Source organism: Oncorhynchus gorbuscha, unplaced genomic scaffold (assembly GCF_021184085.1).
Source record: "Oncorhynchus gorbuscha isolate QuinsamMale2020 ecotype Even-year unplaced genomic scaffold, OgorEven_v1.0 Un_scaffold_695, whole genome shotgun sequence".
NCBI classification, from domain to species: domain Eukaryota; kingdom Metazoa; phylum Chordata; class Actinopteri; order Salmoniformes; family Salmonidae; genus Oncorhynchus; species Oncorhynchus gorbuscha.
In genome coordinates this window covers 270446-286933 of record NW_025745769.1, presented here as the reverse complement: position 1 = coordinate 286933, position 16488 = coordinate 270446, and the positions used below count along the sequence as shown (strand labels likewise).

At 46.5% G+C, this 16488-nt stretch overlaps 1 protein-coding gene and 1 long non-coding RNA gene across 2 annotated transcripts in view; both read right to left on the bottom strand.

The window, feature by feature from the left end:
• Positions 1-4153: 4153 nt before the first annotated feature.
• LOC124019847 lies at positions 4154-8061 on the bottom strand. The gene is made up of 3 exons (XR_006835855.1): positions 7927-8061; positions 4599-4728; positions 4154-4274 (listed from the first exon to the last, which is right to left on the bottom strand). It is a non-coding gene; the product is annotated as an uncharacterized LOC124019847 (long non-coding RNA).
• Positions 8062-10962: 2901 nt separating this feature from the next.
• LOC124019842 (collagen alpha-1(XII) chain-like) overlaps positions 10963-16488 on the bottom strand; it is a 20978-nt gene continuing 15452 nt past the window's right edge. Inside the window, exons 4-5 of the mRNA XM_046335276.1 lie at positions 13473-13566; positions 10963-11147 (exon numbers count right to left, since the gene is read on the bottom strand). Of these exons, the coding sequence (XP_046191232.1) occupies positions 10963-11147; positions 13473-13566 (279 nt within the window). The remainder of the gene's footprint in view (positions 11148-13472; positions 13567-16488) is intronic.

The window sequence follows — 16488 nt, the reverse complement described above, 5'->3', positions numbered from 1 at the left end:
TATCATGAAGGTCAGACATGATATCTAGTAGAGGAAAAGTGAAGGGGTCATCAGACATGATATCTAGTAGAGGAAAAGTGAAGGGGTCATCAGACATGATATCTAGTAGAGGAAAAGTGAAGGGGTCATCAGACATGATATCTAGTAGAGGAAAAGTGAAGGGGTCATCAGAGGACATGATATCTAGTAGAGGAAAAGTGAAGGGGTCATCAGAGACATGATATCTAGTAGAGGAAAAGTGAAGGGGTCATCAGACATGATATCTAGTAGAGGAAAAGTGAAGGGGTCATCAGACATGATATCTAGTAGAGGAAAAGTGAAGGGGTCATCAGACATGATATCTAGTAGAGGAAAAGTGAAGGGGTCATCAGAGACATGATATCTAGTAGAGGAAAAGTGAAGGGGTCATCAGAGACATGATATCTAGTAGAGGAAAAGTGAAGGGGTCATCAGAGACATGATATCTAGTAGAGGAAAAGTGAAGGGGTCATCAGACATGATATCTAGTAGAGGAAAAGTGAAGGGGTCATCAGACATGATATCTAGTAGAGGAAAAGTGAAGGGTCATCAGAGACATGATATCTAGTAGAGGAAAAGTGAAGGGTCATCAGAGACATGATATCTAGTAGAGGAAAAGTGAAGGGGTCATCAGAGACATGATATCTAGTAGGAGGAAATCAGACATGATATCTAGTAGAGGAAAAGTGAAGGGGTCATCAGAGACATGATATCTAGTAGAGGAAAAGTGAAGGGGTCATCAGAGACATGATATCTAGTAGAGGAAAAGTGAAGGGGTCATCAGACATGATATCTAGTAGAGGAAAAGTGAAGGGGTCATCAGACATGATATCTAGTAGAGGAAAAGTGAAGGGGTCATCAGAGACATGATATCTAGTAGAGGAAAAGTGAAGGGGTCATCAGACATGATATCTAGTAGAGGAAAAGTGAAGGGGTCATCAGAGACATGATATCTAGTAGAGGAAAAGTGAAGGGGTCATCAGAGACATGATATCTAGTAGAGGAAAAGTGAAGGGGTCATCAGAGACATGATATCTAGTAGAGGAAAAGTGAAGGGGTCATCAGACATGATATCTAGTAGAGGAAAAGTGAAGGGGTCATCAGAGACATGATATCTAGTAGAGGAAAAGTGAAGGGGTCATCAGAGACATGATATCTAGTAGAGGAAAAGTGAAGGGGTCATCAGACATGATATCTAGTAGAGGAAAAGTGAAGGGGTCATCAGAGACATGATATCTAGTAGAGGAAAAGTGAAGGGGTCATCAGAGACATGATATCTAGTAGAGGAAAAGTGAAGGGGTCATCAGAGACATGATATCTAGTAGAGGAAAAGTGAAGGGGTCATCAGAGACATGATATCTAGTAGAGGAAAAGTGAAGGGGTCATCAGACATGATATCTAGTAGAGGAAAAGTGAAGGGGTCATCAGACATGATATCTAGTAGAGGAAAAGTGAAGGGGTCATCAGAGACATGATATCTAGTAGAGGAAAAGTGAAGGGGTCATCAGAGACATGATATCTAGTAGAGGAAAAGTGAAGGGGTCATCAGACATGATATCTAGTAGAGGAAAAGTGAAGGGGTCATCAGAGACATGATATCTAGTAGAGGAAAAGTGAAGGGTCATCAGAGACATGATATCTAGTAGAGGAAAAGTGAAGGGGTCATCAGAGACATGATATCTAGTAGAGGAAAAGTGAAGGGGTCATCAGACATGATATCTAGTAGAGGAAAAGTGAAGGGGTCATCAGACATGATATCTAGTAGAGGAAAAGTGAAGGGGTCACAATGAGAAAATGTATTCAATTGTTTTTTTCCCTCATCATTCTACACACAATGTTTGCTAATTTATTAAAAATACAAAATATCACATTTACATAAGTATTGAGACCCTTGACTCAGTACTTTGTTGAAGCACCTTTGGCAGCGATTACAGCATTGTGTCTTCTTGGATATGACAGGACAAGCTTGGCACACCTGTATTTGGGGAGTTTCTCCCATTCTTCTCTGCAGATCCTCTCAAGCTCAGTCAGGTTGGATGAGGAGCGTTGCTGCACAGCTATTTTCAGGACTCTCCAGAGATGTTCAATTGGGTTCAAGTCCATGCTCTGGACATTGAGACTTGTCCCGGCCGCTCCTGCGTTGTCTTGGCTGTGTGCTTATGGTCGTTGTCCTGTTGGAAGGTGAACGTTCGCCCCAGTCTGAGGTCCTGAGTGCTCTGGAGCAGGTTTTCATCAAAGATCTCTCGGTACTTTGCTCTGTTCATCTTTTCCTGATACCTGACTAGTCTCCCAGTCCCGCCTCTGAAAAATACCCCCACAGCATGATGCTGCCACCACCATGCTTCACCGTAGTGATGGTGCCATGTTTCCACCAGACGTGACGCTTTGCATTCAGGCCAAAGAGTTCAATATTGGTTTCATCAGAACAAAGAATCTTGTTTCTCATGGTCTGAGAGTCTTTAAGTGCCTTTTGGAAAAACTCCTTGCGGGCTGTCATGTGCCTTTAACTGAGGAGTGGCTTACTTCTGGCCACTCCGCCATAAAGGCCTGATTGGTGGAGTGTTGCAGAGATGGTTGTCCTTCTGTAAGGTTCTCCCATCTCCACAGAGGAACTCTGGAGCTCTGTCAGAGTTGACCCTGGGCTATTATTCAACCATGCTGGTCATTTATGAACATTTGAACATCTTGGCCACGTTCTGTTATAATCTCCACCCGGCACAGCCAGAAGAGGACTGGCCACCCCACATATGCTCTCTCTAATTCTCTATTTCTTTCTTCTCTCGGAGGACCTGAGCCCTAGGACCGTGCCCCAGGACTACCTGACATGATGGCTCCTTGCTGTCCCCAGTCCACCTGACTGTGCTGCTGCTCCAGTTTCAACTGTTCTGCCTTATTATTATTCGACCATGCTGGTCATTTATGAACATTTGAACATCTTGGCCATGTTCTGTTATAATCTCTACCCGGCACAGCCAGAAGAGGACTGGCCACCCCACATAGCCCGGTTCCTCTCTAGGTTTCTTCCTAGGTTTTGGCCTTTCTAGGGAGTTTTTCCTAGCCACTGTGCTTTTACACCACATTGTTTGCTGTTTGGGGTTTTAGGCTGGGTTTCTGTACAGCACTTTGAGATATCAGCTGATGTACGAAGGGCTATATAAATAAATTTGATTTGATTTGATTTTGTTGGTCACCTCCCTGACCAGGCCCTTCTCCCCCAATTGCTCAGTTTGGCAGGGCAGCCTGCTCTAAGAATAGTCTTGGTGGTTCCAAACGTCTTCCATTTAAGAATGATGGAGGCCACTGTGTTCTTGGGGACCTTCAATGCTGCAGACAATTTTTGGTACCCTTCCCCAGATCTGTGCCTCAACACAATCATGTCTCGAAGCTCTATGGACCTCATGGCTTAGTTTTTGCTCTGACATGCACTGTTGACTGTGGGACCGTATTTAGACAGGTGTGTGTGCCTTTCCAAAGCATGTCCAATCAATTGAATTTACCAAAGGTAGACTCCAATCATGTTGTGGAAACATCTCAAGGACGATCAATGGAAACAGGATGCACCTGAGCTCAATTTCGAGTCTCATAGAAAAGGGTCTGAAAAATTATGTAGATAAGGTATTTCTGTTTTTTTTTAAATACATTTTCAAAAATGTCTAAAAACCTGTTTTCGCTTTGTCATTATGGGGTATTGTATATTGTATATTGTTGAGGATTTTTTTAAACATTTAATGTACGTATTTTATAACAAGGCTGTAACGTATGAAAATGTGGAAAAAGTCAAGTGGTCTGAGTGCTTTCCAAAGGCATAGTCTGTATACCCTTTTCAACTTCTGTACCTGCTGTCAAAGTTGTTGTAAAACCTCAAGAGTCCTGTATGACATGAAGCCTCAATTAAACTGAAAGAACTATAGTGGGACCAGACCTGGGTTTAAATACTCAAATAATTTAAAATACCTTAGCTGTGCTTGATTAAGTTTGTCTACTGCAATGGACCAATAGAACCATCCCAAAAGTACAAACGTCTGCCACCTGGCACTCTTGACGGGCTAAAACAAACACTACAAGTACTTGAAAGATATATTACTTGAACCCAAGTCTGGATCAGACCAATGATGTGGTGTATACAGGAGTCAACTCACATCTGGGGATGAATATCTTGTATCCCTCCAGCTTCCCTAGAGGTGGTGTCCATGCCAACCTCAGAGAGAAGAGGCCCTCCTCCAGCACACGGAAGTTTGAGACAGGAGGCACAGGGGCTAAGGCAGAGGAAGGAAAATATGTTGGAACGTTGAGTACATTTGAAATGGCATGTGTGTATGCAAAATGCCTGGTTGTAAATGAGCACAGGTAAGTGATGTGTACGTTTGAGTGTGGGTGAATGTCTGCATGCAGATTAAATATACATGTGGATCTATATTTACAAAACCTGTGTATGTGTGAGTGTGTTCAGCTGGTGTTTGTTTGAGTACATGCTTATCAATATTTACCTGTGTGCGCTACTATGTATGAACACGCTCGTGTGTTAGCGTGGGTGCATGTCTGTGTGTGGGATTGTTGATGTTAGTGCCTCTGTAACCCACGTGTCTGTGTAATGATGGTGGCAGAGTCTCCAATGAGGCCAGGGTAGATGGCGTAGACAGTCAGAGAGTACTCTGTCTTAGGAGTCAGCTCTGTCACTAGAGATGTCCTCTCATCACCTTTCAGATCAATCTGATACGACACACACAGGACAGGGAGAGAGAGAGGAACAGGGAGCGGGACAAGGAGAGGGACAGGGACAGGGAGTAGGAGAGAGAGAGGGACAGGGACAGGGAGAAGGATAGGGAGAGGGATAAGGAGAGGGAATAGGAGAGAGAGAGGGACAGGGAGCAGGACAAGGAGAGGGACAGGGACAGGGAGTAGGAGAGAGAGAGGGACAGGGAGTAGGAGAGAGAGAGGGACAGGGAGAAGGACAAGGAGAGGGACAGGGAGAAGGACAGGGAGAAGGACAGGGAGAAGGACAGGGCCAGGGAGAGGCACAGGGAGAAGGAGAGGGATAGGGAGAGGGATATGGAGAGAGAGAGGGACAGGGAGAGAGAGAGGGACAGGGAGCAGGATAAGGAGAGGGACAGAGACAGGGAGAAGGATAGGGATGGGATGGGGAGAGGGACAGGGAGAAGGACAGGGAGAAGGACAGGGCCAGGAGAGGCACAGGGAGAAGGAGAGGGATAGGGAGAGGGATAGGGAGAGAGAGAGAGGGAGAGGGAGAGAGAGAGGGACAGGGAGCAGGATAAGGAGAGGGACAGAGACAGGGAGAAGGATAGGGAGGGGATGGGGAGAGGGACAGGGAGAAGGACAGGGAGAAGGACAGGGCCAGGGAGAGGCACAGGGAGAAGGAGAGGGATAGGGAGAGGGATAGGGAGAGAGAGAGGGACAGGGAGAGAGAGAGGGACAGGGAGCAGGATAAGGAGAGGGACAGAGACAGGGAGAAGGATAGGAGGGGATGGGGAGAGGGACAGGGAGAAGGACAGGGAGAAGGACAGGGCCAGGGAGAGGCACAGGGAGAAGGAGAGGGATAGGGAGAGGGATAGGGATAGGAGAGAGAGAGAGGGACAGGAGAGAGAGAGGGACAGGGAGCAGGATAAGGAGAGGGACAGAGACAGGGAGAAGGGTAGGGAGGGGATAGGGGAGAGAGAGAGGGACAGGGAGAGAAAGAGGGAGAGGGAGCGGGACAAGTAGAGGGACAGAAATAGGGAGAAGCATAGAGAGAGGGAGAGAGAGAGACAGGGAAAGGAACAGAGAGAAGGACATTGACAGGGAGTAGGACAAGGAGAGGGAGCGGGAGAGAGAGAGGGACAGGGAGAGAGAGAGGGACAGGGAAAGGAACAGAGAGAAGGACATTGACAGGGAGTAGGACAAAGGAGAGGGAGAGGGAGGGAGAGAGACAGGGACAGGGACAGGGAGAGGGACAGGGAGAGAGAGAGAGGAATGGGTCAGGAACAGGGACAGGGAGAGGGAATGGGTCAGGAACAGGGACAGGGACAGGGAGAGAGGGAGAGGTTTCAGTGAAATTGGTAAGGGTGTTTGTGGGGATGTGTGCTCGCACATGTGTGTATTCAGAAATTGTACCATAACTAGAATCACTCTACTCTGTAATCATTCTGCACCAGTGTTTCCTCACTCAGTGTATCATAACTAGAATCACTACTCTGTAATCATTCTCTGTTTAATCATTCTAGAATCACCAGTCGTTCATCACTCAGTGTATCATCACTAGAATCACTCTACTCTGTAATCATTCTACACCAGTCTTTCCTCACTCAGTGTATCATCACTAGAATCACTCTACTCTGTAATCATTCTACACCAGTCTTTCCTCACTCAGTGTATCATCACTAGAATCACTCTACTCTGTAATCATTCTACACCAGTCTTTCATCACTCAGTGTCTCATCACTAGAATCACTCTACTCTGTAATCATTCTACACCAGTCTTTCCTCACTCAGTGTATCATCACTAGAATCACTCTACTCTGTAATCATTCTACACCAGTCTTTCCTCACTCAGTGTATCATCACTAGAATCACTCTACTCTGTAATCATTCTGCACCAGTCTTTCATCACTCAGTGTACCATCACTAGAATCACTCTACTCTGTAATCATTCTACACCAGTCTTTCATCACTCAGTGTATCATCACTAGAATCACTCTACTCTGTAATCATTCTACACCAGTCTTTCCTCACTCAGTCAGCCGTGACACATATTTGTTCTTTCCCAGCACCAGCACACCTGATTCAACTATACAAGGGCTTGATAATTAAAGGACTCGTGGAATCAGGTGAAATAGATCTGATATGTGCAACAGTTGTAGGGTGGTAGGTAGCCTAGCGTTTAGAGCGTTGGGCCAGTAACCAAAAGGTTGTTATTTTGAATACCGTAGCAGTCAAGTTGAAAAACCTGTTCAATGTTCCCTTGAGCAAGGCACTTATCCCTAATTTTCTCCAGGGGCACATACAACTATGACTGACCCTGTAAAACAACACATTTCACTGCCTCTATCCAGTGTATGTGACAATAAAACAAATTTTTTGTAATGTTAGGGTTAGAAAACACTTTTCTATTCCACAGTACTCTTTCAAGTACATCTCAAACCCATTGCATCCATCCTCTCCTCTGTGACTTCACCACCCAATACACAAGTTATGTAATGCCGCATAGCTTGATTGTCCCTGCAGGAATGGTTCTGTTAGAGAATGCTAAAATATCTTTCTCCAGAGTTCTACACCAGTGTCATAGCAAGGACACGCAAACAACCCACTCTGAGAATCCAGTCCTGTGGCTCTGGCAAGGCTGTAGAAAATCACTGAGAGAATAAACACAATGGGGAAAGATTCCATGCCTGCGAGACAAAGACTAAACACACACACGCACGCACGCACACGCACGCACGCACGCACGCACGCACGCACGCACGCACGCACGCACGCACGCACGCACGCACGCACACACACACACACACACACACACACACACACACACACACACACACACACCTCTATCTATCAGTATCCTGCTGTGGTCAGTCTCTGGTCAGTCTCTGCACCATCTGGTCCTGGGCCCAATATCCTGTCACCTCTCACATCCCATCCCCATGCCACCTTACCCACCTTCCACCTCCCTATCAGGTTCACCTATCTCAGCTCCCTCCTTACCCTCCCAACAAGATTTTGAGTAAATTCAGTTTCCAATTCAGAAAGTGTTTTCAATTCAATTCCTGATTCAATTCAATTCCAGGCACTTTACCCAGGTGGTTTGACCCCTTAATATCCTATTTTAGCCCATCGTCTGAGATGGCATTCAGCATTTAGCCACCATTATTACCACAACATCTCAACCTCTAAACACCCCCCCCCCCTCCCCTTCACCTGTGTCTGCAGGCTGGGCAGCAGCTGTCCCTTGGGACTGAGGGGGGTGACCAGGAGGCGGTAGCCGGTGACGTCCCCCGTGGCCTGGCTCCAGGTCAGCCTCAGACTACTGTAGGCTAGCTCACTCACCTGGAGGTCCCGGGACCCACCACACGCTCCTCCACTGGGGAGGGAGATGGAGGGAAGGATGGAGGAGGGAGATACAAGGATGGGTGGGGGAAAAGATGGGGGAGAGGAGAGAGAGAAGGATGATGGTGAGGGAGGGGAGGTAGAAGGATGGGTGGGGGAAAGATGGGGAGAGGAGAGAGAGAAGGATGAGGGTGAGGGAGGGAGGTAGAAGGACGGGTGGGGGAAAGATGGGGGAGAGGAGAGAGAGAAGGATGAGGGTGAGGGAGGGGAGGTAGAAGGACGGGTGGGGGAAAGATGGGGGAGAGGAGAGAGAGAAGGATGGGGGTGAGGGAGGGGAGGTAGAAGGACAGGTGGGGGAAAGATGGGGGAGAGGAGAGAGAGAAGGATGGGGTGAGGGAGGGAGGTAGAAGGACGGGTGGGGGAAAGATGGGGGAGAGGAGAGAGAGAAGGATGAGGGTGAGGGAGGGGAGGTAGAAGGACGGTGGGGGGAAAGATGGGGAGGGAGAGAGAGAAGGATGGGATGAGGGAGGGGAGATAGAAAGATGGGGAGAGAGAGAGAGAAGGATGGGGTGAGCGAGGGGAGATAGAAAGATGGGGAGAGGAGAGAGAGAAGGATGGGGTGAGCGAGGGGAGATAGAAAGATGGGGAGAGAGAGAGAGAAGGATGGGGTGAGCGAGGGGAGATAGAAAGATGGGGAGAGGAGAGAGAAGGATGGGGTGAGCGAGGGGAGATAGAAAGAAGAGGGGAGAAGATGGGGTGAGCGAGGGGAGAAGGATGGGAAGGTGAGCGAGGGAGATAGAAAGATGGGGAGAGTAGAGAGAAGGATGGGGTGAGCGAGGGGAGATAGAAAGATGGGGGAGGGAGGAGAAGGATGGAGGGGTATAGAAAGACAGAGAGAGAAGGATGGATAGAAAGATGGAGGGGTATAGAAAGACAGAGAGAGAAGGATGGGGTAGAAAGACAGAGAGAGAGGGGAGATAGAAAGATGGGGAGAAGTATAGAAAAAAAAAAAAAAAAAAGACAGAGAGAGAAGGATGGGGTGAAAGACAGAGAGAGAGGGGGGGAGATAGAAAGACAGAGAGAAAGATGGGGAGAAAGACAGAGAGAGAAGGATGGAGGGGTATAGAAAGACAGAGAGAGAAGGATGGAGGTGGAGTATAGAAAGACAGAGAGAGAAGGATGGAGGGGTATAGAAAGACAGAGAAGGGGATGGATGGAGGGGGTATAGAAAGACAGAGAGAGAAGGGGGGTATAGAAAGACAGAGAGAGAAGGGGAGGGGTATAGAAAGACAGAGAGAGAAAGACAGGGGAGGGGGGTATAGAAAGACAGAGAGAGAAGGGGAGGGGTATAGAAAGACAGAGAGAGAAGGGGAGGGGTATAGAAAGACAGAGAGAGAAGGGGGAGGGTAGGAGAGAAAGACAGAGAGAGAAGGGGGAGGGGTATAGAAAGACAGAGAGAGAAGGATGGAGGGGTATAGAAAGACAGAGAGAGAAGGATGGAGGGGTATAGAAAGACAGAGAGAGAAGGATGGAGGGGTACAGAAAGACAGAGAGAGAAGGATGGAGGGAGAGGGAAAGACAGGGAGAGAAGGATGGAGGGAGAGGGAAAGACAGAGAGAGAAGGATGGAGGGGGAAAGACAGAGGAAAGACAGAGAGAGAAGGATGGAGGGGAGAAAGGAAAGACAGGGAGAGAGAAGGATGGAGGGAGGGAAAGACAGAGAGAGAAGGATGGAGGGAGAGGGAAAGACAGGAGAGAGGAGAAGGATGGAGGGAGAGGGAAAGACAGAGAGAGAAGGATGGAGGGGTATAGAAAGACAGAGAGAGAAGGATGGAGGGTACAGAAAGACAGAGAGAGAAGGATAGAAAGACAGAGAGGAGGGAGAGGGAAAGACAGGAGAGAAGGATGGATTGAGGGAGAGGGAAAGACAGGGAGTAAAGGATGGAGGGAGAGGGAAAGACAGGAGAGAAAGATGGAAGGATGGAGGGAGAGGGAAAGACAGGGAGAGAAGGATTGAGGGAGAGGGAAAGACAGGGAGAAAAGGATGGAGGAGAGGGAAAGACAGGGAGAAAAGGATGGAGGGAGAGGAAAGACAGGGAGAAAAGGATGGAGGGAGAGGGAAAGACAGGGAGAAAAGGATGGAGGGAGAGGGAAAGACAGGGAGAAAAGGATTGGAGGGAGAGGGAAAGACAGAGAGAAAAGGATGGAGGGAGAGGGAAAGAAGAGGAGAGAGAAGGATGGAGGGAGAGGGAAAGACAGAGAGAGAAGGATGGAGGGAGAGGGGAAAGAAAGACAGAGAAGAAGGATGGAGGGAGAGGGAAAGACAGGGAGTAAAGGATTGAGGGAGAGGGAAAGACAGGGAGAGAAGGATGGAGGGAGAGGGAAAGACAGGGAGAGAAGGATGGAGGGAGAGGGAAAGACAGGGAGAGAAGGATGGAGGGGTATAGAAAGACAGAGAGAGAGAAAGGGGAGGGGTATAGAAAGACAGAGAGAAGGGGGAGGGGTATAGAAAGACAGAGAGAGAAGGATGGAGGGGTATAGAAAGACAGAGAGAGAAGGATGGAGGGAGAGGGAAAGACAGGGAGAAAAGGATGGAGGGAGAGAAACAGAGATTGAAACATAAAGGGGTTAAAACATAAAGAACATACAAAGTATGTACCAGACACCACTAAACAAAATAACATGTTTAAATATATACACATATAGAATAACCATGGGCAGTACAGCTGACATCTCGCCACACTACACAAAGATACCTGCATAGCAGAACATCTTTGGGCATTCTCAGGAGTAGGTACTTTTGAAGTTGCCCTCAACCACTGATAAATGATCAGATTATTTTTATCCCTCTAATGGTTAGGGTTTACGATTGGAGGTGAGCAATCTGATCCTGGATCAGTGGTTGGAACTAATTCTCACCGGCCGGGGTGTGTTTGACGGGCCGTGGGGCTTCAGAGGCGGTGAAACAGATTCTTCGGGACAGTTTGGGCAGGAGAGCATCCAGGAGAGAGAAGTCAGCGGCTAGCAACAGGTGTTCCTCGTGGGGCTCAGTCACAATCCTGCGCAGCTCTGATTCGTCGGCTCCTCTCACCCCTAGGAGAAGCATTTACATTTTTTATTTATTTAACCTTTATTTAACTAGGCAAATAAGTTAAGAACAAGAGAGAAAAGTGGGAGAGAAAGACAGAAAAAGAAGGATGGAGGGAGAGAGAAAGACAGAGAGAGAAGGATGGAGGGAGAGAGAAAGACAGAGAGAGAAGGATGGAGGGAGAGAGAAAGAAGGATGGACTGCCTTGTTCAGGGGCAGAACAACATCTTTTTACCTTGTGAGCTCGGGGATTCAATCCAGCAACCTTTCGGTTACTGGTCCAACGCTCTAACCACTAGGCTACCTACCTATAAAAGCTAGAATGGACATAGTTGTAAAAAATGTTTTTTTTCAGTACACCCAATATGGCACCAAAATAGCATTCAGCAATGCAAAGAAATCTGTTTTCAGAACTACTAGAGAGTTCATCCATTCTGTCCTAGTTGCTCCCATCTAGTATATCTATCTTTTCATTTTGTTCATTAGTTAGCATTGATCTATCATAGTGTCCATTTGTCATGACAAGGTACTGTACAGGGCATTAAGTGAATCTTGTTCCATTCCAAATGCGATTAGAGAGACACAATGTTCTGTTAACTGCTCATACTATTAGAGTGTCAAGGAGTTTAGAGTGATGGAACTCACACAATGTGTTGAGATGAGAGATATATCCTGAGACACACACACACCACACATACAATCCCCCTATCCCCACACACAGATATCAACCCCCCTCTCCCCCGCCACAGACAGACACATCATAAGGCGCTGACTGATCACCCCCCCTACTGTGTAGTGAACTGTGTAGTGCCTGTGTTAGCTGGCTCTGTCCAGCTGTGAGAGACAGAGAGGAGCTAGCTGATCAGACTGATGCTTCCCTCTATGGGGATGATGAATGCCAGGACCCGGCCTCCGTGTCAGGGGGGGGGGGGATACAGAAAAGCCTGATGAAAAATCATTGTAATTAGCTCACCACTGGCTAATGAGCTGTAATTATTTCCTGTCTCTGGGCGGAGGAGAGCAGAGACACTCTCACTGCACATGTCAATGTATGTCTATGTACTGTATGTCTATGTACTGCATGTCTATGTACTGTATGTCTATGTACTGCATGGCTATGTACTGTATGTCTATGTACTGCATGTCTATGTACTGTATGTCTATGTACTGCATGGCTATGTACTGTATGTCTATGTACTGCATGGCTATGTACTGTATGTCTATGTACTGCATGGCTATGTACTGTATGTCTATGTACTGTATATCTATGTACTGTATGTCTATGTACTGTATATCTATGTACTGTATGTCTATGTACTAAATGTCTATGTACTAAATGTCTATGTACTGTATGTCTATGTACTAAATGTCTATGTACTAAATGTCTATGTACTAAATGTCTATATACTGTATGTCTATGTACTGTATGTCTATGTACTAAATGTCTATGTACTAAATGTCTATGTACTGTATGTCTATGTACTGTATGTCTATGTACTAAATGTCTATATACTAAATGTCTATGTACTAAATGTCTATGTACTGTATGTCTATGTACTGTATGTCTATGTACTGCATGTCTATGTACTGTATGTCTATGTACTAAATGTCTATGTACTGCATGTCTATGTACTGTATGTCTATGTACTAAATGTCTATGTACTAAATGTCTATGTACTGTATGTCTATGTACTAAATGTCTATATACTAAATGTCTATGTACTAAATGTCTATGTACTAAATGTCTATGTACTGTATGTCTATGTACTGTATGTCTATGTACTGTATGTCTATGTACTGTATGTCTATGTACTGTATGCAGTCACACATGGGTAGATAGGTCATGGAGTGCATGAAGTGTAAGCAATATGTAGTACTTAAAACACACAGTGACTGATACACAGATGTACACAAGTAGGCTCAACACACACACAATCACACACGTAGGCTCAACACACACAATCACACACGTAGGCTCAACACACACATAATCACACACGTAGGCTCAACACACACACAATCACACACGTAGGCTCAACACACACATAATCACACACGTAGGCTCAACACACACACAATCACACACGTAGGCTCAACACACACAATCACACACGTAGGCTCAACACACACAATCACACACGTAGGCTCAACACACACATAATCACACACTTGCAAATGCACGCAGGCACAAGCACACACACTTCAATGATATACCATGAATACCACATTCATTTTTCACCTAAGGCACAGCAGATAGGTAAGCTGGATAGAATCTCCAGGACGCTGCAGGGATGTGGTCTGAATATATAATCACAGCGTTCCAGACTCACCCACTGCATAGATAGAGATTCCATTGTCTGTGACAGCCTTGGCCGGCCCATCCACCTGGTCATCCGAACGGCCGTTTGTGATCAGGACAGCAATCTGCAAACATGGGAAATCTAATCAAACTAGCTCTATGTTACAGATCTACCAGAATATACAACTACAATCTGTATTTACGGCAAGGGTCTTTCCAATAGCGACACACAATTGCATATCAAATCAAATCAAATCAAATTTATTTATATAGCCCTTCGTACATCAGCTGATATCTCAAAGTGCTGTACAGAAACCCAGCCTAAAACCCCAAACAGCAAACAATGCAGGTGTAAAAGCACGGTGGCTAGGAAAAACTCCCTAGAAAGGCCAAAACCTAGGAAGAAACCTAGAGAGGAACCGGGCTATGTGGGGTGGCCAGTCCTCTTCTGGCTGTGCCGGGTAGAGATTATAACAGAAAATGACCAAGATGTTCAAATGTTCATAAATGACCAGCATGGTCAAATAATAATAAGGCAGAACAGTTGAAACTGGAGCAGCAGCACAGTCAGGTGGACTGGGGACAGCAAGGAGCCATCATGTCAGGTAGTCCTGGGGCACGGTCCTAGGGCTCAGGTCCTCCGAGAGAGAGAAAGAAAGAGAGAATTAGAGAGAGCATATGTGGGGTGGCCAGTCCTCTTCTGGCTGTGCCGGGTGGAGATTATAACAGAACGTGGCCAAGATGTTCAAATGTTCATAAATGACCAGCATGGTTGAATAATAGTAAGGCAGAACAGTTGAAACTGGAGCAGGAGCATGGCCAGGTGGACTGGGGACAGCAAGGAGTCCTCATGTCAGGTAGTCCTGGGACATGGTCCTAGGGCCCAGGCCAGTTGAAACTGGAGCAGCAGCATGGCCAGGTGGACTGGGGACAGCAAGGAGTCATCATGTCAGGTAGTCCTGGGGCATGGTTCTAGGGCTCAGGTCCTCCGAGAGAGAGAAAGAAGGAGAGAATTAGAGAACGCACACTTAGATTTACACAGGACACCGAATAGGACAGGAGAAGTACTCCAGATAAACAAACTGACCCTAGCCCCCGACACATAAACTACTGCAGCATAAATACTGGAGGCTGAGACAGGAGGGGTCAGGAGACACTGTGGCCCCATCCGAGGACACCCCGGACAGGGCCAAACAGGAAGGATATAACCCCACCCACTTTGCCAAAGCACAGCCCCCACACCACTAGAGGGAAATCTACAACCACCAACTTACCATCCTGAGACAAGGCCGAGTATAGCCCACAAAGATCTCCGACACGGTACAACCCAAAGGGGGGAAACCCAGACAGGCCGACCACAACAGTGAATCAACCCACCCAGGTGACGCACCCCCCCAGGGACGGCACGAGAGAGCCCCAGCAAGCCAGTGACTCAGCCCCGTAACAGGGTTAGAGGCAGAGAATCCCAGTGGAAAAGGGGAACCGGCCAGGCAGAGACAGCAAGGGCGGTTCGTTGCTCCAGAGCCTTTCCGTTCACCTTCCCACTCCTGGGCCAGACTACACTCAATCATATGACCCACTGAAGAGATGAGTCTTCAGTAAAGACTTAAAGGTTGAGACCGAGTTTGCGTCTCTGACATGGGTAGGCAGACCGTTCCATAAAAATGGAGCTCTATAGGAGAAAGCCCTGCCTCCAGCTGTTTGCTTAGAAATTCTAGGGACAATTAGGAGGCCTGCGTCTTGTGACCGTAGCGTACGTATAGGTATGTACGGCAGGACCAAATCAGAGAGGTAGGTAGGAGCAAGCCCATGTAATGCTTTGTAGGTTAGCAGTAAAACCTTGAAATCAGCCCTTGCTTTGACAGGAAGCCAGTGTAGAGAGGCTAGCACTGGAGTAATATGATCAAATTTTTTGGTTCTAGTCAGGATTCTAGCAGCCGTATTTAGCACTAATTGAAGTTTATTTAGTGCTTTATCCGGGTAGCCGGAAAATAGAGCATTGCAGTAGTCTAACCTAGAAGTGACAAAAGCATGGATTAATTTTTCTGCATCATTTTTGGACAGAAAGTTTCTGATTTTTGCAATGTTACGTAGATGGAAAAAAGCTGTCCTCGAAATGGTCTTGATATGTTCTTCAAAAGAGAGATCAGGGTCCAGAGTAACGCCGAGGTCCTTCACAGTTTTATTTGAGACGACTGTACAACCATTAAGATTAATTGTCAGATTCAACAGAAGATCTCTTTGTTTCTTGGGACCTAGAACAAGCATCTCTGTTTTGTCCGAGTTTAATAGTAGAAAGTTTGCAGCCATCCACTTCCTTATGTCTGAAAACACATGCTTCTAGCGAGGGCAATTTTGGTGCTTCACCGTGTTTCATTGAAATGTACAGCTGTGTGTCATCCGCATAGCAGTGAAAGTTTACATTATGTTTTCGAATAACATCCCCAAGAGGTAAAATATATAGTGAAAACAATAGTGGTCCTAAAACAGAACCTTGAGGAACACCGAAATGTACAGTTGATTTGTCAGAGGACAAACCATTCACAGAGACAAACTGATATCTTTCCGACAGATAAGACCTAAACCAGGCCAGAACATGTCCGTGTAGACCAATTTGGGTTTCCAATCTCTCCAAAAGAATGTGGTGATCGATGGTATCAAAAGCAGCACTAAGGTCTAGGAGCACGAGGACAGATGCAGAGCCTCGGTCCGATGCCATCAAAATGTCATTTACCACCTTCACAAGTGCCGTCTCAGTGCTATGATGGGGTCTAAAACCAGACTGAAGCATTTCGTATACATTGTTTGTCTTCAGGAAGGCAGTGAGTTGCTGCGCAACAGCCTTCTCTAAAATCTTTGAGAGGAATGGAAGATTTGATATAGGCCGATAGTTTTTTATATTTTCTGGGTCAAGGTTTGGCTTTTTCAAGAGAGGCTTTATTACTGCCACTTTTAGTGAGTTTGGTACACATCCAGTGGATAGAGAGCCGTTTATTATGTTCAACATAGGAGGGCCAAGCACAGGAAGCAGCTCTTTCAGTAGTTTA